At 56.1% G+C, this 19,513-nt stretch overlaps 1 protein-coding gene and 1 long non-coding RNA gene across 2 annotated transcripts; one reads left to right on the top strand and one right to left on the bottom strand.

Moving 5' to 3' along the window:
- The first annotated feature begins 1,035 nt into the window (after positions 1 to 1,035).
- Positions 1,036 to 6,151, top strand: LOC136291941 (uncharacterized). Its single transcript, XR_010721807.1, has 3 exons — positions 1,036 to 2,183; positions 2,569 to 2,695; positions 5,448 to 6,151. It is a non-coding gene; the product is annotated as an uncharacterized lncRNA (long non-coding RNA).
- A 5,609-nt stretch (positions 6,152 to 11,760) lies between these two features.
- RAD51 (RAD51 recombinase) lies at positions 11,761 to 19,212 on the bottom strand. Its single transcript, XM_066186797.1, has 10 exons — positions 19,159 to 19,212; positions 18,154 to 18,264; positions 17,606 to 17,743; positions 17,083 to 17,200; positions 16,438 to 16,529; positions 15,663 to 15,757; positions 14,700 to 14,813; positions 14,245 to 14,374; positions 12,940 to 13,061; positions 11,761 to 12,692 (listed from the first exon to the last, which is right to left on the bottom strand). Exons 2-10 carry the CDS (start codon positions 18,238 to 18,240, stop codon positions 12,569 to 12,571), a joined length of 1,020 nt encoding a protein of 339 aa, XP_066042894.1. The 5' UTR covers positions 18,241 to 18,264; positions 19,159 to 19,212; the 3' UTR covers positions 11,761 to 12,568.
- Between the last annotated feature and the right edge of the window lie 301 nt (positions 19,213 to 19,513).

The following is a 19,513-nucleotide window of genomic DNA, read 5'->3' on the forward strand; positions in this document are numbered from 1 at the left end:
GCTGGTTTTCCACCCCAGCTGCAGTTTTCTGATTATTCCTGCTTCCAGGTTTCAGGACTTGAGTCATCTCAGCCCAGGACTCGTCCTCTCTCCTTGTAGGATTTGAATGAGTCACCACAGGTTCCCCTGATGGAGACAACAATGTGTTTGGGGGGTCTGACTCATCTGATCTATTTTAAACCCTTTTTTATGGAAAAATGGCATGGATTTCTCCACTTGCTGCCTGGTGGTGAAGGGTGGCGGGTGACACAGTCACATGGGAAATGCAGGATTTATTCAGAGGAGCCACTCTCCGGGCACAGGATGAAGAGTCAATTTGAGCTGCAAGGGCCTAAATTCAGACTATAATCATCACCAGGAAGTGTAAAAGTAATTTGCAGCAGGAGAGTTCCTGAAGGGTTTTCCCTTTATCCCAGTTTGCAGTTGGAACACTTCTCCAAATCCTGGGCTGTCTCCCAGTTCCTGAATCTTGATTTCCTGCATCAATTCTTTTTAATTCCCTGTGATGCCAATAGATCAGTTACATATTCCAAGAGATAAATTTGCAAATATAAAATTATGTATGTCTAAGAAGAAATGCTTTATATATATTAAGAAATTATATATAAACATTTTATATTAAAATTAATATACTGAAATTATTTTTATATAAGTTTATTAATATATAAAAGAGTATAAAAATATATATGTTATATATGTATAGAGAAGTAGGATATCAATCCTCAAGTTTCCATTTAACTTTCTGAAACTGATTGAATTTATGTAACTAATATTGTTGATTTATCAGTGTGGGTCTTTTCTTAAGGAGCTGCTTCCGGAGTCACCAATTCCCAAACAATTTCGGGATTCTGTGTGACTGCGTGGGTCTCACTAGAACGTGGCACATCCTCTTCTGGGCTACCTTGAGCGTGTTGATCCATCCAATTCGACCTGAAATATCACAGGATATGAAAACCTGCTTCAGCTGCACCTGGGAGGAAAGAGGAGCCAAAATCTTCCTTCAGGTATGTTTGCATTGGGAATAGGGAAGAATTTCTTCCCTGAGAGGGTGCTGAGGCCCTGGCACAGGCTGCCCAGAGCAGCTGTGGCTGCCCCATCCCTGGCAGTGTCCAAGGCCAGGCTGATCTTGGTGAATGCTAGGACAGCCTGTTGGAAGGTCCTCTACTGCCTTGCACAAGGATCTTACGGAATTTGAGCAGGAAAGCAGGTGCCACGATGGAGATCCTTACCCCAGGAGGACAAGGATGAATATTCCACACAAAGCACAGCCCAAGCACCAGCCTCTCAGCAGGGATGAAATCTATTCCCTGCTTTTTAATCGAATTCATTTCCATTCTATGTCCTGGATCCTTCACGCCAAGCAAAGATGGTTTGTTGAGTAAGAAAAAGTGAGGCTGAACTTGGATTAATCAAGAAATCGAGGTCAGTTCCTGACAGGGGCAGATTTCCATATCCAGGCAGGCGGATGCTGCCCCTGGGGAGGACTCAGCCCCCAAACTGCTCGATTTTCATTATCTGTAACATCTCCAGCACCATCCCGGTGTCCCGGCGCCACCTTGCCTTCGGCATCTCCTCGTGGGTGATGAAAAGCAGCTCTAAATCCTCATTATAGCACCAGGAGACCAGGCACATCGCTTCTGGGACATCTGAAATGGGATGTCAGGTTCTGGGGATGAAACTCAGCCTTTCAGCCGAGGTTTATCCAATAATGAAGATTTTTAGGTTTGGATCCATTTGTCAGGAGCCTGCGGTGCTTGCCCTTGGTTTACTCTCTGGTGTAACTCTGTCAAGCCATGATTAATGTTATCCAGGAGAAAAATCAATGTTTATTTATTTTATCTGTCACAGAGCGGGATTTTAGGAGCTGTTGATCTCTCCCTGGTGAGCGGCAAGACAGAGCCTTGAATTCATTTTATCTCTAAACGAAGAATCACATCGAAAGCACAGTGAGGTGAGACAAAGCCCAGCTCTTATTCCTAGTGCTTACACCTAGAAAAGCTTTTCCTGGGACACGGGGAGCAGGTATTTACTCCTCAAGTGCTCAGGCTGGACTGGGAGCACTCAACAGAGTAGGAGTATTTTCGTTTTTTCCGGCAGGTACTGGGAAAATCGTGGACTTCCCTGCACGAATGGCTGGAGGAGCACTAAGAAGCAGCCTTGCGATTTACTGACGATCTCTCCCGGTGCGCTGTTTCCCTCTTTAATGCCCCAAATTTCCCCGTTTCCAAGGGCTCCCCCCGGGGCTCAGCGTCGGCAGCGGCGCGCACGTGGTGCCGTCTGCGGGCCGAGCGCGGTACTGCACCCCAGGCATCGCGCATGCGCAGTGAACGGAGTGACATTCTGGGCAGTGCGCATGTGCCCCCCTTTCCCCTTTGTGTCTCAGTGCTGCCGCCCTGTGGGAGCGCGCGGCACTGCAGGCCCCGCGCCCCGGGAATTCCCGTGGCGCTCGGCGTGGTACAAAGGGTGGGAAGGGGAAATTCTGGATCACCGGGAGGATGTTTCTGGAATGGAACTCGGCTCAGAAGGGACCGAAAAGCCCATCGGAACTCTTGCTTTCTGCTTCTGCAGCAAGGAACACGTCCAAAACTGACTCCTCGGCATCATGGTCATCGTCAGAACCTTCCGTAGTGCTGCCCAGGCTTGTCAGGGACTAGGAACAGCTGTGGGGAGCCCTGGCAGAGCACCTGGAGACCAGGTAAAATCAGAAACTGGGTTGTTTTGGCCGCTGCGGGGTGTGCATTTCTTTTCAAGATGTTCCACTGCTTCATCTGTGTCACAGTAGCTTCCTAGAGCTGGAGTCATTTCCTAGTAGGGAATTCGACTTGCAAGCTGCATTCTGAATTTTTGTCCACATTTATTTTAGCTCCCACATGAAGATGCCTAAAGAAGCAGAGGTGGGATGTTCCTGGAAAAAGAACATCCAAATTCATTGGTGGTAGAGGAATTAAAATTAAAATGTGAGTGGAGGTGCCTTTAGGACACTTCCAATTTCTTACTATATGAATGGAGTTTAAATGAAGTATCCAAATCCTGACAACCTTTATGAACTCCAAAGCCTCTGCAAGTGTTTTACAGCCAGGGAGGGAGACGAGAGTCTGGATCTCTCCCCAAAAACTGGCTGCTGGGTTGTTTGACCAGGCGTATGAAAAGTTGTGTATTCCCTGGGGCTGTCCTTGTGGAGAAGGGTTTATTTATGTGCCCTGGGTTTATTCAGTGTTTCTGCAAAATGCTGGAAACTGATTTCATTGGAATGCCAGAGGTGCCAAATGCTTTCCCCAGCCAGACCCCAAAGCCAGTCCCCAGGAGCTGCAGGACCTGTGCTGTCCCCAGCAGGTGAGGCACAGGTGCCTTTCCTTCCTTCCTTCCCTGCTGCACTTCGGCTTTTTGAGGGGTCTCTGGGGGTCTGAGGGAGAAGTTCTTTGTCATTCCAGGGCAGAATTAGCCCTGGTCCCACGAAAAGCAGGAGGGAGAGAGAATGCACATTTTTGGAGTAGAAAAGAGTTAATCAATATTGTACCAGACAGAAAACGCTGGGAGTCAAAACATAATCTATAGAGGACAGAATGAATAGAGGACAGAATGAATGTTTTGGAGTGCAAATGAGGTAGTCAGTAGTAGACAAATAAGGAAAATTTTGGAGACAAAACTTGACGAAATCTCAAGAGTAGAGAATGAACACTTTGAGGGAAAAATGGGATGATGAGTACTGAGCACGGAGGGAAAATTCTGTGGTTAAATCTGAGCTAATCTCTAGAGGAGAGCATGGACATTCTGAAGTAATGTGAGGGGATGAATTGTGGGCAGGTGGGGAAAATTTGGGGGGCAAAAATAATATGAAATAATCTGTAGGGCAGAGAATAAACATTTTGAGGTAAACATGAGGTCATTGGTAGTAGACAGATGGAAAATTTGGGGGATAAATCTTGAGAGGAGCTACATGGTAGAAAATAAATACAGTGAAGGGAATTGAGGGGATCAGTAGTGGAGAGGTAGGGTAATTTTGGGGGACAAAGCTTGAAATTATCTAAATGTCAAGAATAAAATATTTTAAGTAAGAATGAGGTAATAAGTTGTGAACAGTTAAGGAAAATTTTGGGGTTAAACTTGAGGTAATCTCTAGGGAGAGAGTGAGCACTGACATAAACTGAGGCAGTCACTGGGGGCAGGCAAGGAGATTTTAGGGGTAAAACTTGAAATAATCTGTAGAAGTACTTTGGAGCAAATACCTGATATCATTTGTAGGGAACAGAATGAACATTTAGTGGATGAGACAGACAAAACCTGTGTGGTTTTCAGTTTTAAAAATGGGTAATACAGAGAGAACAAAATGCTGGTTGCTGGGATTTAGATAATTCCATACCTTTGGCCGTTGAAATTTCCCAGCCATGGGACTTTGGCTGACAAGGCAGCATAAAGATTGTTCTCTGTGTGGTGCCCAGATTTGGGGTTCAGCTTTACTGTTTAGATGAATTATAGCTATAGCCCTGAATTCCCTGCTGAATTCCTGCTGGAATAACCTCACAGTGCCTTGTGGAGTGTGGACATTCCCACGCAGAGCTGCCTATTTAACACCAGCTGTGCCAGGAACCAGCAGAGGTTCCAAGGAAGCTCAACAGGATGGGACAAGGACAGGCTGATATTCCATAGAATTTGCTATTTATAACCCTCGTCCCCCAGCCATGTCCCTGGGGGGCACTTGACAGATTTCCCTGGAATTCAGCAGATCCCCCCCCCCCCCCGAGCTGGGGCTCCAGGTGATGTTTCCCAGCAGGAGAAGGCGCCGGCCGGACTGTGCTGGGGCGGCCCCTGTGCCCACGGGAGGACACAGCTCCCTGCAGGAGCTGAGCTCATTCCAGAGCCTCGGGAGCGGCCTCTGGGAGTTCCTTCCCCTGAGGAAAGGGATGCCCATCCCTGCCTTCAGGGCACCTGCGGCGTGACCCAGGTGTGAAAGCTTCCCATCAGTCCCGCACTTCCAGCTGGCTCCCTGAAAAACTCCAGACTTCATCCACCTCTAACCTTTTATTTTAAGGCATCTCCGAGGGCATTGCTTGGGATTCAGTTTCTGTGAGAGAAAATTCCCTTGGCTTTAGCACTGCTGATGGACAATGTTCCCAGGCTGGAAGGGAAGGGATTGGGGCTGCCTGGGACATACCTGGTGGGTGTGTGGGAGCTCCAGGAGGTCGGCACTGGGAATTGCTGCCTGAGCTCCTCTGCAAACCCACCATGCCGACATTCCCAGGTGATGCCAGCTGTTCCTTGGGGCATTTTTGGGATGTCAGTGGGCTCCGTCTGGGCTGCAGCGTCTCCAGGTGCCTGTTCAGAGCAGCCCCTGGGCGAGGAGCCGCGGGCAGCCCTTGATCCGTGTCCATCCCAGTGCCCACCCCGGGCTGTGTGTTTGGCTGTGCCTGCCACGGGCAGGACACTGAGGCCCAGCTCCTGCCCTGCAGATCCCCAGGACGAGAGGTGCTGGTTTCCTTCCTGGGGCTCCCGGCCTCCTCCCACCCTGCATTCCCAGCCAGCTGGGACGAACGGAGGGAACACCAAGGAACATTCCTGGCAGTGAGCAGGAGTCACCCAGGGCTCCCTGCAGCTCTGGGGCTGGGAAGCAGCCCCGGCCTCAGCCCCCACCGGGATTTTGGGCTGTGAACACTCCCCTGCAGGAAACGCCCCTCTGCAGGCAGGACCAGCCCTGACACTCTCCAGGGGAACTTTGGCCATGGACCAAGGGAACCCTCAGGGCTTGTCTTGCTCATTTCTCCCTGGAAAGGGACATGGCACAAGCGCCTTTACAGCTGTTTGGGAAATGCTGGAAAAGACAGAAAACCAGGATTATGGGAAGAGTTTTGTGCTGTCATGTCAGATGCCAGCCAGTTCTGCCTTAGAGCCATTCCAGGGGCTGGTGTGTAAAGCAGCATTAGCAGAAAATTTGCTAATGTGCATAGGAGTTCTCTTGCTGGCAGCAACCATTGCCAGCCCAGGCAGAACTTTCCTCATGACCCTGAGATTGGCTCAGGTGCTTGGAGCAGGGTGCTGAGAAGGCCGGGCTTCTGAGGCCGGGCCGATCACTTATCATCATTTGACTTGATGATCTTCGTAGTTCTTTCCGGCTCAGAATACCCTGTGCTCTGGAAATAAAGAATAAACAGTTTTCACTGGCTTTTTAAACCCTGATGTTTTTGTGTTGGAGAGTGCGAGCCACAGAGAAAGGGGGAGAAAGGAGGGAGAGCATCAGGCCTCACCCGACAGGTGTCGGATGGGCGGCCGGAGTGGGACCGAGCCCCGGCAGGGCCCCGGTCCCGCACCGGGCACAGTCGGAGCAGGAGCGGCAGCGCCGGGCTCGGCCCCAGCGCCCGGCCCGGGGCGGCGATGCGGCCCCGGCTCATTCCGCGGGGGCGGGCGGGCGGGAGCCCCGGGGGTGCGGGCACGGGGGAGGCGGGTGCTGCTCTGCGCAGGGGGTGCGGGGATCTCGGGGGCGCCGGGGGCTCCGCATCTCCGCGGGGCGGCGGGCGGGACGGGGCCGGGAGCGCGCACCGGGGGCTGCGGGCGGGACGGGGCCGGGAGCGCGCACCGGGGGCTGCGGGCGGGACGGGGCCGGGAGCGCGCACCGGGGGCTGCGGGCGGGACGGGGCCGGGAGCGCGCACCGGGGGCTGCAGGGCCGGCCCTGCCCAGCAGAGGGCGCTGCGCTCGCGCCGCCGCTCCGTGTCCGCCAGGGGGCGCCCCGCGGGGCGGGCGGCGCTGTGGGAGCGGCGGCGTCGGGGGGGTCCCGGGGCCGGTACCGGCGGTCCCCGCGCCCCGCCCGCTTCCAGCCGCGATCCAGCGCCTGCTCCGGGGAAACGCCGCCCTCCTGAAGGGCCCGGGACCGGCACAGCCCCGGCTCCACGCGGCCGCAGCGGGACCTACCCGGAGCCCCAGCGGGACCCCGGTCCCGCACCAGCCGCAGTTAGAACAGGAGCGGCAGTGCCGAGCTCGGCCCCAGCGCCCGTCCCGGAATGGCTCGTCCTTCCCGCGCCGATCCCGGTCCCGATCCCTGCCCCAATCCCGAGGCTGCAGCACCCGCGGCCCGCTCCGCCCAGGACCCCCAGCAGGCACCGGCAGGAGCTGGACCCGAATCCCCGGGCCCGGGTCCCGTTCCCGGCCCCACCTCGGCGCCTCGAGCTCCGCCCAGCGCCGGGAGCAGCCCCCGGTCCCGGGCTCCGCACAGCGCTCCGAGCGACGATCCCGCCGCACCCCGGGATGAGCATCCATCGCACAAAGCGGAGCGGGCGCGGCTCCGTCGGGATTTCCGGGCGGGCCGGCTCAGGTGTGAAGGGCGGGGCCGGCTCAGGTGCGCGGGGCCCCAGAGCGGCTGCGCGGGGCGGGACCGAGGGGATTTAAGGGCCGGGAATGAGGTTAGGAGCCATTTGCCCCTCTGCGCTCGGAAGGAGGAGCTGCGTTCGGGCGGGCTCTATATCTCTCTATTTCTTTTTCTTTACACTTCTCCATCTCTTTTCCTCTATACCCCGCCTTTCTTCCCTCCCTTCCTCCCCTGCCCCCCCTAACCCCCCCCCCTCCCCCCTAGCGCTCCCCTCCCTCCCCCCCGGCTCGGTCCCACCCTACTCCCCTCCCTATCCCCTTGCACGCCCCAACCCTACCCTACCCCTCCACCATCCCCCTTCTCCTTCCACTTTTTCGCACCCCGGTTCCCACCTGGCCCCTCTCCCTATTCCCCTTCCTTCCCAGTTCTTCCCCACCTGCCTCCAATCCTCCCTCTCCTTCCTCCACCCTTCCTTCCCCGCCCCCGGTTCCACCTGCCCCCTGTCCATGCTGCCTTCCCCGCAATCTGCTTTCATTCCTCCCTCTCCATCCTCTACCCTTCCTTCCCGCTCTGCCGCCCCCTGTCCCCTCTCTCCCTGCTGCCCTGCACACCCCGACCCCCCCACCTGCCCTGTGTCTTTGACTCCCCGCTGACCATCCCCTCTGCCCCCCTATTCCCATCCTCTGTCCCCTATTCCCATCCTCTGTCCCCTATTCCCATCCTCTGTCCCCCTATTCCCATCCTCTGTCCCCTATTCCCATCCTCTGTCCCCCTATTCCCATTCTGCCCCCCCATTCCCATCCTCTGTCCCCCATTCCCATCCTCTGTCCCCTATTCCCATCCTCTGTCCCCCTATTCCCATCCTCTGTCCCCTATTCCCATCCTCTGTCCCCTATTCCCATCCTCTGTCCCCTATTCCCATCCTCTGTCCCCTATTCCCATCCTCTGTCCCCCTATTCCCATCCTCTGTCCCCCTATTCCCATCCTCTGTCCCCCTATTCCCATCCTCTGTCCCCCATTCCCATCCTCTGTCCCCCATTCCCATCCTCTGTCCCCCATTCCCATCCTCTGTCCCCTATTCCCCTCCTCTGTCCCCCATTCCCATCCTCTGTCCCCCTATTCCCATCCTCTGTCCCCTATTCCCATCCTCTGTCCCCTATTCCCATTCTGCCCCCCTATTCTCATCCTCTGTCCCCTATTTCCATCCTCTGTCCCCCTATTCCCATCCTCTGTCCCCTATTCCCATCCTCTGTCCCCTATTCCCATCCTCTGTCCCCCCATTCCCCTCCTCTGTCCCCTATTCCCATCCTCTGTCCCCCATTCCCATCCTCTGCCCCTATTCCCATCCTCTGTCCCCCATTCCCATCCTCTGTCCCCCCATTCCCATCCTCTGTCCCCTATTACCCATCCTCTGTCCCCCATTCCCATCCTCTGTCCCCCATTCCCATCCTCTGTCCCCCCATTCCCATCCTCTGTCCCCTATTCCCATCCTCTGTCCCCCATTCCCATCCTCTGTCCCCCATTCCCATCCTCTGTCCCCTTTTCCCGCCGCCGCGGGGCTCGGGGTGCCGGAGAATAAAGCCCAGAGGGCCGGAGCCGGCGCCCCCCGCCCTGGCTGGAGCCCCTCCCGGGGCCGGGCCCGCTCGGCGGGTCCCCCCGTGCAGTTCACAAGCACCGCCCGACACCGCCGGGGCTCCGGCCGTCCCCACATCACACCGGGGCCCGGGGGGTCGGGGCTGGGTCGGGGGGCTCCCTCCTCCGGAGGGGCCCCGGGGGGGCGGGTGGGTTAGGGAGGGAGGGGTCCCTCCTCCGGAGGGGCCCCGGGGGGGCGGGTGGGTTAGGGAGGGAGGGGTCCCTCCTCCGGAGGGGCCCCGGGGGGGCGGGTGGGTTAGGGAGGGAGGGCCCCCTCCGGAGGAGGGGGGTCCCGGGGGGGCGGGGTGGGCCCCTCCGGGGGAGGGGGGGGCGGGGCGGGGGAGGGGGCGGGGCGGAGGGGGGATTCCCCCCTCCAGTCCCCGCCCCCTCCCCGGGTCCCCCTCCCCCGGACGGGGCTCTCCCCGGCCCCCCCCCCGGGACCCCCTCCTCCGGACCGGGGCCCGGGGGCCGGACGGGAGGGGCCGTTTGTTTGTGCGGTGGTCTCTATGTGCGTTCACGGTGCAGAGTGACGGGACCCCCCCGCTTCCCCCCCCCCCCCCCACCCGCCCCCCCCCCCCCCCACCCGCCCCCCCCCCCCCGGGCCCCGGTCTGGAGGAGGGGGTCCCGGGGGGGCCGGGCCGGGCCCGTCCGGAGGAGAGGGGCCGGGGAAGGGGCGGGGACTGGAGGGGGAATCCCCCCTCCGCCCCGCCCCCTCCCCCGCCCCCCTCCCCCGGAGGGGCCCACCCCGACCCCCCCCGGACCCCCTCCCCCAGAGGGGGCCCTCCCTCCCCCCAGGGACCCCCTCCTGAGGAAGGGACCCTCCAGGACCCCATCCTCAGGAGGGGGCCCTCCCTCCCTCCCTCCCTCCCCCCAGGGACCCCCTCCTGAGGAAGGGACCCTCCAGGACCCCATCCTCAGGAGGGGGCCCTCCCTCCCTGACCCACCCTCCCCAGCCCACCCCCAGCCCCCCGACTCCCCCCCGGGACCCCTCCGGAGGAGGGGCCCCTCCCCGACCCCCGACCCCGCCGGGGAGCCCCCGGTGTGGTGTGGGGACAGCCGGAGCCCCGGCGGTGCCGGGCGGTCCCTGAGAACCGCCCGGGGGGACCCGGCCCCGGGAGGGGCTCCAGCCAGGGCGGGGGGCGCCGGCTCCGGCCCTCTGGGCTTTATTCTCCGGCGCCCCGAGCCCCGCGGCGGCGGGAAAAGGGGGACAGGGGAGGACAGGGAGAGATGAGAGATGGAGGGAGGATGGGGGCGGTAGGGAAGGGAAAGGCCAGGCGAGGGGGGAGAAGGGGGGTGGACAGAGGAGGGGAAGAGAGGGAATAGACAGGGGTAGAGGGGTAGCGACAGAGATGAAGGAGTGCGGAGGGTTTGGAGTGAAAGGCGGGGAAAATTTGGGGGAGAGAGGGAAGACGGGGAAAGGGGGAGAAAGCAGGGGAACACGGGGAGAAGGAAGGAGGGGAAGAGAGGGGACAGGAGGGGAGGTCGAAGCCCCCGCGCCCAATCGGGGGAGCGCGGAGAAAGAGCTGCAGCCCGCACCCTGCTCGGGGTGAGCAAATGGCGGCAGCGGCGCTTCCCGGGGATTAAATCACCTCGGCCCCGCCCCGCGCAGCCGCGCTGGGACGCCGCGCCCCTGAGCCGGGCCCGCCCCGGCCCCTCCGGGCCCCGCCCCCCGCGCCCCGGCTCCACCCCGCGCCCCGCCGCGCCCCGCCCCGCCGCGCCCCGCCCCGCCCCGCCCCTCACACCTGGGCCGAGCCGGGGCTGCTCCGACACCGGGACCGGGCCTTCGGGTCCGGGTCCCGCCCGTGTCCGCTGGCGGGCCCGGGGCGGGATTGGGGCCGGGAAAGGGACCGGGCTCGCCGCCGGCGGGAGGAGCCGCTCCGGGACGGGCGCTGGGGCCGAACCCGGCGCTGCCGCTCCTGCTCCGGCTGCGGCCCCGCCGGGGCTCCGGGCGCGGTCCCGTCAGGGCTCCGGAACCCTCCAGACCCCGCCGGTCCCCGCAGCGCCGAGGAATCGCTTTGGAATTTTTTATCCCGCGTAGGCAGATAATTCTCATAGAGAAACCCCAAAATCAAAGAATATGGGGTGGGGGTAGGTGGGAGGGGCGGGCAGTGTTCTGCTTTAAACTAAAACGCATCGAGAAAAATAAATCTGTGGAACAGCTCGTTTAGTCTCCCGGACTGGCTTCGTGTGATCGGCTGGGACTCCAGCTCTTGACATGGGATTTTCCACCTGTGGGACTCCAATGAAATGCCAGGTGCTGAGCATGAGAAGAAATAATGGGAAATCGTTCTTGATCAGCCAGTGTCCTAAAGGTCTGGCAGTGCTCACCAGCTCCTGGCTGGAATGCGGGGATCCCAGCACAGCCCCTCTGTCGTGTCCCTGGCACTGCCCACCATCCCTGACCAGGGCTTGGGGGTTCCAGCACAGCCCCCCAGCACATCCTGCTGCTTCCTTAAGTCCCCTTTAACCAGGATCCTTTTTTGGGGTGGGGGCACCCAAACCCAGCAGAACTGCCTTTAACCAGCTTTGGGGGATCTCCCCTCTCCCCTCCTCACCCAATTCCCGCTGCCAAAACCCAGCCTGAGGCTCAGCCTCCCATCCCCTCAATCTCTCCAAGGAATCGCACTTGGATTTCCCAATCCAGCAGGGCAGCAATGCTGTTCTCCTCACTGTGTATCTTAATTGCAGTAATTGCTTAAGAAATAATTAGAAGAAATTCAAAGAATGAAGAGACAATAAAGAGCTGCCAGCTCCAACCAAGGGTGGCTCAAGCCCTTTCTCAATGATTTGCTTTAATTAACCAATGCAAATGAACCAATTAAAACCACATTGATCCAGTTTTATTCTTTTTAATCAAGTTCTAGGGAAATATTGCAGAATAGAAAATAATCTTTTTAACCCCAAACCCCTTCTAGGAGGTCCACAGGGCAGGGCTGCACTGCACCCCCAAACTGAGAACTGGGAGAAAAAACAAACCCAGACTGAGATTCCCAGGAGATTGGTGCAGCTTCTGCCAGCCAGAACAATCCTTGGTCTGAACACACGCTTGTGAATCCCAGGAACCTGGGACCTCATCAATATCCTCAGGAGCCTTTTTATTAAAAGCAGATTTCCACAGAAAATTAACGAAATACAGAAAATTAAACGGAAATATGAACGAACAGCTCCCCCAGCCCAGCAGGTTGCAGCAGCCAAAAGAAAATGAACAGAAAGATTATGGATTGGGACCATCACCGATCCCAAATCCCTCATGTGGAACACCACTCTGCTTTGGTTTATAAATCGCCACTTCTCTTAGGGGACAAACCCTTCAGCTTTGCTTCCAACTCACCAAGTTCCCAACTGCGGCCACCAAGATTCTGCTGCACCATGTCCACGATGGGATCCAGGGAAACGTGCAGGGTATGGTCCTGTGGGAATGTTGCCAGGGTAGCACAGGAACCTCATCTGTGCCTGCAGCCCAGAGGGAGCTCTCTTCCCAACAGCTCCAGCTGTGCTCGGTGTGTCCTGACAGTTCCCACGCTGACACACCACAGCTTCCTGCGCCCGCTGCCTTGGGAAGGATCCCTAAGGTGCCACCAAGGAAGGAGCCTCTTACAGACACAGTCTTGGGATTCAGGGGAAGAAAAGGAGTGGAGTTTTCAGTCTTTAGCATCTCCCACTCCATCAGCATTGATAGCAAACATGGCTTCAGCCTCAGGAAGACACGGAGAGTCATAGATTTTACAGATCCTGGTCTCACCTCGGCCTTTCCGCAGGTACAGCCTGCCAGGGAGAGGGAAGGAAACAGGTCAGGATGGGCATTAATCCATAAGGCACTAAGCAGAGCTGTATGAACTGCCCGAGACATTCATTTCCCTGGGGACTGAGGGCCCAGAGCAGCATGGAGCTGAAGCGCAGGCTGGGCCTGCCATGGACAGACTATGCAAACCCCAGCAGTGAAAGTTTCTCAGCCAATTCCATAAAACACTCCCAACCCAGACTCCAGGGGTATGACCATCTCTTGTCTTACCTGGTAGTGGAAGCATGAGCAATGATATTGCCTCCAATGGGCTTTTTGGGATCTGCAGCAAACATGGCAGCTCCATCTACCTGTGCCACCACCTGGTTTGTGATGACGACGGCCACGCCAAACTGCAGGAGAAACAACCCAAACCCAGTTATTTCCCACAATCAGAACAGAAAAGCAGGGAAAAGGACACAGGAGCACTCCTGGTGTCCCTAACTGTGGGATCCAGCCTCTCCAAAACAATGGGAGCAGAGGTAGAAACAAAGCCCTTGGAACCAGATCGCTGGGGTTTGTAAGAAAATGAGTGAGTTTTGGCAATTGTACTGAGTTTGTATGGCCAGCATTTGGTAGCAGGGGGGCACAGAGGTGGCTTCTGTGAGAAGCTGCTGGAAGATTCCACCATGTCTGGCAGAGACATCCCAGGATGGCTCCAAGAGGGACATGCTGCTGGCCAAGGCTGGGCCAATTAGAAATGGTGGAAACGCCTCTGTGATAACAGAGTTAAGCAGAAATCAAAACAAAACTTGTGGTGCAGCTTCAATTCCAGCCAGAGAAGAGCAGGAGTGAGAATATGAGGAGAACAAGATGCAGACACCAAGGGCAGTGAAGAGGGAGAGGGAGGAGGCACTCCAGACGCCAGAGTTCAGATTCCTCTGCAGGGGATGCAGAGATCCGCCCTCAGCCTGTGGAGGAGCCCCATGCTGGAGCAGGTGGATGCCTGAAGGAGGCTGTGATCTAGTGGGATCCAGTGGAGAGGGGCCCTGCTGTCAGGCTGCAGCAGCCTGTCCTTGAAGGACTGACCCCGTGGAAGAGGGACCCACACTGCAGCAGTTTGAGGGGCACTCTTGCCTATGGGATGGATTCACATTAGAGAAGTTCGTGGAGAACTGTCTCCTACGGGAGGACCCCACGGTGCAGCAGGGGAAGGACTCTTCTCCCTCAGCAGTGGGAGCCTTGGGTGGATAAACTGACCAAACCCCCCATTCCTATCTCACTGCGCCACTGGCATAGGAGGTAGAGCCGGGAAGGAGGGAGAAGTGGGGGTAAGGTGTTCTTAAGAGCTTAATTTACTTCTCATTATCCTGCTCTGATTTTGTTAGTAATGAAATCAGTTCAAATGTCTAAGTTGAGCCTGTTTTTCCCTTGATGGCAATTGATGAGTGTTTTCTCCCGGTCCTTAACTCACAAACCCTTCATTCCATTTTCTCTCCTCTGTCCAGTTGCAGAGGAGGGTGAGTGAGAGGCTTTCGTGGGTGCCTGGTGTTAGGCCAGCACCAACCCATGACATAAAGCCCAGCTGGTGCTCACCTCGTCTGCCAGGCGCAGCAGCATCCTCAGGAACCTGGCCAGGTGCATCTGCCTGGCGGAGAGCTCTCCCCTTCCCGAGTAATCCGTGCGGTACAGGGCCGTGGCACTGTCCACGATCAGCAGCGCGTACCTGGGAAAGGGCAGGCAGGGCTCTAAGTCTCAGTTCCAATCCCAAGCTGCCTGAGCAGCTCTCCTGGGAGCTTGGAAATCATCAGCACTGCTTCGAACCACAGTTCTAAACTGAGCTCCCAAGCTGCTCCTCAGGCTGGCACCGAGGAACCATCAATTCCCTGTGTTTGTATAGCCACGTCAGCTGAAACCACTTGCTGGCATCCAGAATTCCAGCAGCAAGACGTGCTGCTGACACCTGACTGCCCATGGAGCAAGCTGGCTCCCTGGAGAAGCCAAAGGCTAATCCCATGTGGGAAAAAAATCCATCAAATCAGTGTAATTACCGTGACTCAGCCATCATGGCCGAGGCCTGGTACAGCAGCTGGGTCTGGTGGTCGGTGTTAAAGCCCCGAGCATAGGCCACGTTGTCCAGGACATCGCTGCCAGACAGGCCGTACCTGCAAAATCAGGGAAAATAAAGGGATGAACCTTGAGTGACAACTTCATCCACAGCAGTTAGGAGCTTTGGCAGAAGACAGGAAGGAAAACTCACACCCCTGGCAGAGATAAAAACAGACGGAAAAAAGGCAACTGGTGGTGATGAAAAGAGAATGGAACGATTGGAACCATCTGAAATGGATAACAGGAAACAGCCTCACGTGATGCCGGGGAGGTTTAGGCTGGATATTGGGAAGTCTCTTAGAGAAAAGGCTGTCCAGCCCTGGCACAGCTGCCCAGGGCAGTGGTGGAGGCCCCATCCTTGGAGGGATTTAAAGTCGTGTGGATGTGGCACTTGGGGAAATGGGACAGTGATGGGCCTGGCAGCACCAGGAAATGGTTTGGCACGGGGCTCCTCCAACCTGAAGGATTCCATGATTCCAAGGACACTCTGTACACAGCCAGCACAGACACACCTGTGCTTGCTGCAAATATCATTTCACTTCCTCTCCTTTCCCTGGCTGCCAAATATTCCCTGGTGACAGGGAACATGGGAGCAGCCCTTGCTGTGGGAGAAGCCAGCAGGATTAGATCAAAGGCTCTTCAGAAAGAGCTAACCCGATCCAGCCAGTCCTGTCCCCAGCTGCTTGGGAAGCTTCCAGTCCCTTCCAGTAGCAAAAGAGGGAAATCATCTCATGCTGAGGGACAATGACATGAGAGCTGTGGGGAGAGAGTGGCAGGGACAGAAGAGGAACAGCAACACCAGAGCTTTCCAAAGGTAACACCTGCCAAATCAACCTTCAGAACCTGTGGAAAATGTTTTCCAACCGAGTTGTGAGTCCATCTATTCCCGTCTTCCCCTCACAGACCTTTCAGCCACAGCCAGGAGCCGCTCTGGGCGGAAGGTCCCCTCCGTGTCGATGTACATGGCTTTTCCCTCGCCGCCCCCGCGGTCTATGGGGAGCTAAACGAAGAAAGGAAAGGAATGAACAGGGAATAAAGCTTCCATAAATATAGCAGATATTGCCACACGCCCTCACTGAGCTCATACAATAAATATCATCCCAGGTTATTGTGATTTAAGTCCCATGTAGCTGGGAAAAGTGAGAGGAAAGATCTGTGGACCCCATCACTGACACCTTCCTTGTGGAGTACCTGTCACCCTGGAGGGCCAGGACAAGGGGGAATGGCTTCCCACTAACACAGGGCAGGGATAGATGGGATATTGGAAAGAAATTCTTCCCTGGGAGGGTGCCGAGGCTCTGACACAGGCTGCCCAGAAAAGCTGTGGCTGCCCCTGGATCCCTGGAAGTGTCCAAGGCCAAACTGGATGGGGCTTGGAGCAAGCTGGGATAGTGGAAGGTGTCCCTGCCCATGGAACTGGATGGGCTTTGAGGTCCCTTCCCACCCAAACCATTCCAGCATTCCACGACTCTACACAAGACAACAGGTGCTTAGCTTTGAGCTGGGAAGTTTAGGGAGTCAACTGAATGATCAAATTAAGTCCAAGCCTCTAATATTTTATGGAAGAGCAACCTCTAGACAGTAATAAACACTTAGAAAGTCAAAGAAAGTGCCCAAATTAGCAAATATCCCAAGGCTGTGGGGTCTGACTATTGGATTGTAATGAGGTGAACCCCCCACCTGACAGGTGACAGCCAGGGTGTGACACAGCTGCGTCTTCCCCGTACGGAATTCCCCGAATAATTCTGTTATGGACCCTGTTTCTATTCCTCCTGAAGGGAAAATAACAATAATGATTATTATTAAAACTTAAAAAGTTTAATGTACATGTATAACCTATGGGTCTATCTCAAATATAAAATAATACATTTACAAAGACTCAGTTAAACATTGAATTTGGCTGAAAGTTTCAAAGCTAAGAGGGAAAACTGCTTGACATCGTGAGGTTTGTTCATGCTGTGGTTAGGAAGTTCACGGATGTTTTTGAAGACACTGAAGAGCCGAAATTACTTGTTTTCAGTTTTGGATTACCAGAGGAATGGGGAGATGGTGATGTCTGGTTTTGTTTTCCCTAAACGCATCATGGACTTAAATAAACCAGAAACACCCAAAAATGGACAGCTCTGGGTCTTGCAACATGACTAAAAGGTCTAAAAGCTATTTCTGCAGCTTCTAAAATAAAAGCAATTATTCAAGAGCAGTCCTAGAGGTTTTTCATCCAACCAGGACTTACCTTACGTGGTTCTGTGCAAGGATCCCACTCATGGGAAAACCCCATCCCAATGACTGCGGTTAAGCAGGAAAGAGAAATAATAAAATGCTGACCTTGAAGAAGCTTATCCAGCTCTTTGGAGCCAGTGGTGATCTGGATGATCTCCGACCGCCGCTGGTGGAATTCTGTGGCCGTGGTGAAGCCCATGGGAACCAGTTTGGCTGCCTCAGCCTGAGGGAAAACCCGAGAGCAGTGCCAGGGGAGTTCATGCTGTTTGTTAATCCCCCAGTAATTAATTATGCTGTTTGTTAATCCCTCCACCTCACCTCGTGGAGAGGTGCCTGTATCATTCCACGCACATTTTGTAGACCTTGCACTGGCTGGTACTTCTGAACAGAACTGAGATTCTGCTCCAACATCCCTTTTTTGTGTTTTATGGAAATATCCTCCCCTTGTCCCCCATCTGTTCAGTTCAGCCCTCTCCTGGTGTGTTTTGCCCTTTCCCATCACAAGTCATGTCACACCTGTAATCACCCTTACTGCCCTTTGGAGACCTTCCAAATTCACCACAACGCTTTCAGCCAGCAGAAATAAACCTGTGGAACATCTTGTGTTAAAGTTCCAGAACATCCTTACCAAGATTTTGTCGGCTTTGGCTTCGCTGATGCCTTTAATGTTCAGCAGCTCCTTCTTTGGAGCATAAGCCACGGCCTCCACCGTGTGAAATCCAGCTTCTTCCAGCTTCTTCACATCATTGGCATTTATGCCACATTGCTGGGAGGGAGGGAGGGAGGAAAAATGACACGTGTTGGTATTTTTGGTTATTTCTGGGTTTTTTGTTTGGTTGGTTTTTTTTAACAGAACACCAGTAAGAATTTAGCAACAGAGATTTCAGTTTCACCTTGCTTTTAAAGAAAAAGGTTTAGGTTGGATATCAGTAAGGAATTTTTTCCCTGTGGAGGTGGTGAGGCCCTGGTGGAGAGCTTGGAAATGCTCAAGTCCAGAATGGACCGGGCTTGGAGCAACCTGGGATAGTGAAAGGTGTCCCTGCTCATGACAGGGAATGGAACGGGATGAGCTTCTAAGGTCCCTTCCAACCCAAACCATCACAGGATTCCATTCTAGGAAAAAGAGCAGCGAGTGCATCTCCGGAAAACTTCCTCCAGAGGCAACTCCTCACCCACCTCCAACCTGGATATGAGCTGTGGCCCAAAGCTCTCCTCCTCTGCTGACGTGTCTGCACTGGCCTCGAGCTGCATCTGCATGGCCATGGTAGCGAGGACCCAGGACACCCCCTGGAAGGAACCAAACATTTCAGTGTTCCCTTTTAGGAATAAGTTATGTGGCCACATGAATCAGAAACAGGCAATTATTAAAGCTGGAAAAGGCCTCTGAACCTGCCCCTGATGTTGGGCCTGGGCTTTGCTCCAGATCCTGCCCTTGGGACTGCCACAAACAGCTTGGAAAGGGCTGGAAGACCCTGCAGAGGATTTGTACCACTCCTGGGATTGCTGAGCAGGATGGCAGGCAGGAGCTGTCACGGGAAACTGAAGGATACAAGGGAATTCACACACTTGGAATATAACTTACAATTTGAATATTATAATGACAAGACAAGGGGGAACAGATTTAAACTGACAGCAGGGAAGTTTACATTGAGTACTGGGAGGAAATTCTTCCCTGTGAGGGTGCTGAGGCTTTGGCACAGAGAAGCCGTGGCTGTCCCATCTCTGGAAGTGACCAAGGCCAGGTTGGACGGGGCTTGGAGCAACCCGGGATAGCGGAAGGTGACCCTGTCCATGGCAGGGGGTGGAGCTCCATGGCCATTATGGCATTCCACGATTCCAACTTCACCGGGGGCCCGGCCAGCAGCACCTCCCACCGGCGACCTGGAACTCCACGGATTCCCCACGCCGCGTCCCCTCATTTTGCCCAACTCCAGCCCTTTGTTGAACGCCCCTCACGCCTCCGCACAGGTGACGGCCTTCCCATCCCTCCCCCGCCAACGCCCCTCAGCCTCCGGCGGCCGCTCACCGCACCGGGGAGGCGTCGGGGGGGGCCGAGACGGGTCGGGGGCTCCCGCGGCCCCGGGCCCGTCCCGCCCGGCTCAGCCCATCCCCATCCCCATCCCCGGGCCCGTCCCTATCGCTATCCCTATCCCCATGCCGGTTCCCGTGCCCGTCCCTCACCGCGGCCCCGCTCCGGCCGTTCGGGCGCTCCCGCCGCCGCCTCACGTGACCCCGCCCGCCCGGCAGTGCGCAGGCGCCGTCCCGCCCCCGGCGGCGCCTTAAGAAGGGGAGCGCGGGAAGCGGCGCCGGGCGCGGAACGGGAACGGGCTCCCGGCCGTCCTTTCTAATTCCCTTTCCTTCCTCCCCCCGCCCCGCTTTTCATTTTGCTTCTCTCTCCGTTATTTTCTCTTATTTCCTTTCTCTTATTTTCTTTTCCCTCTTGAAGCACAACCCTGTGCCCCCGTAACTCCAGCAACCCACGCGATTCCTGAGCAGTAACAATTCCTCAGTCAGAGCCCAAGGACAAGCAGCTGGA

The sequence above is a fragment of the Chamaea fasciata genome, unplaced genomic scaffold, assembly GCF_029207755.1.
Source record: "Chamaea fasciata isolate MVZ Bird 193981 ecotype frontalis unplaced genomic scaffold, bChaFas1.0.hap1 SCAF_7, whole genome shotgun sequence".
Lineage (NCBI taxonomy): Eukaryota > Metazoa > Chordata > Aves > Passeriformes > Sylviidae > Chamaea > Chamaea fasciata.

Bases quoted from the DNA above. Each gene is read 5' to 3' on its own strand.
- RAD51 (XM_066186797.1), bottom strand. From the start codon at position 18,240: ATGGCCATGCAGATGCAGCTCGAGGCCAGTGCAGACACGTCAGCAGAG. The intron at 14,814-15,662 runs GTCTGTGAGGGG...CTGATTTTGCAG, and splicing joins CTCCTGGCTGTGGCTGAAAG to GTACGGCCTGTCTGGCAGCG. The intron at 13,062-14,244 runs GTGAGCACCAGC...TTTCTCCTGCAG, and splicing joins TGCTGCGCCTGGCAGACGAG to TTTGGCGTGGCCGTCGTCAT.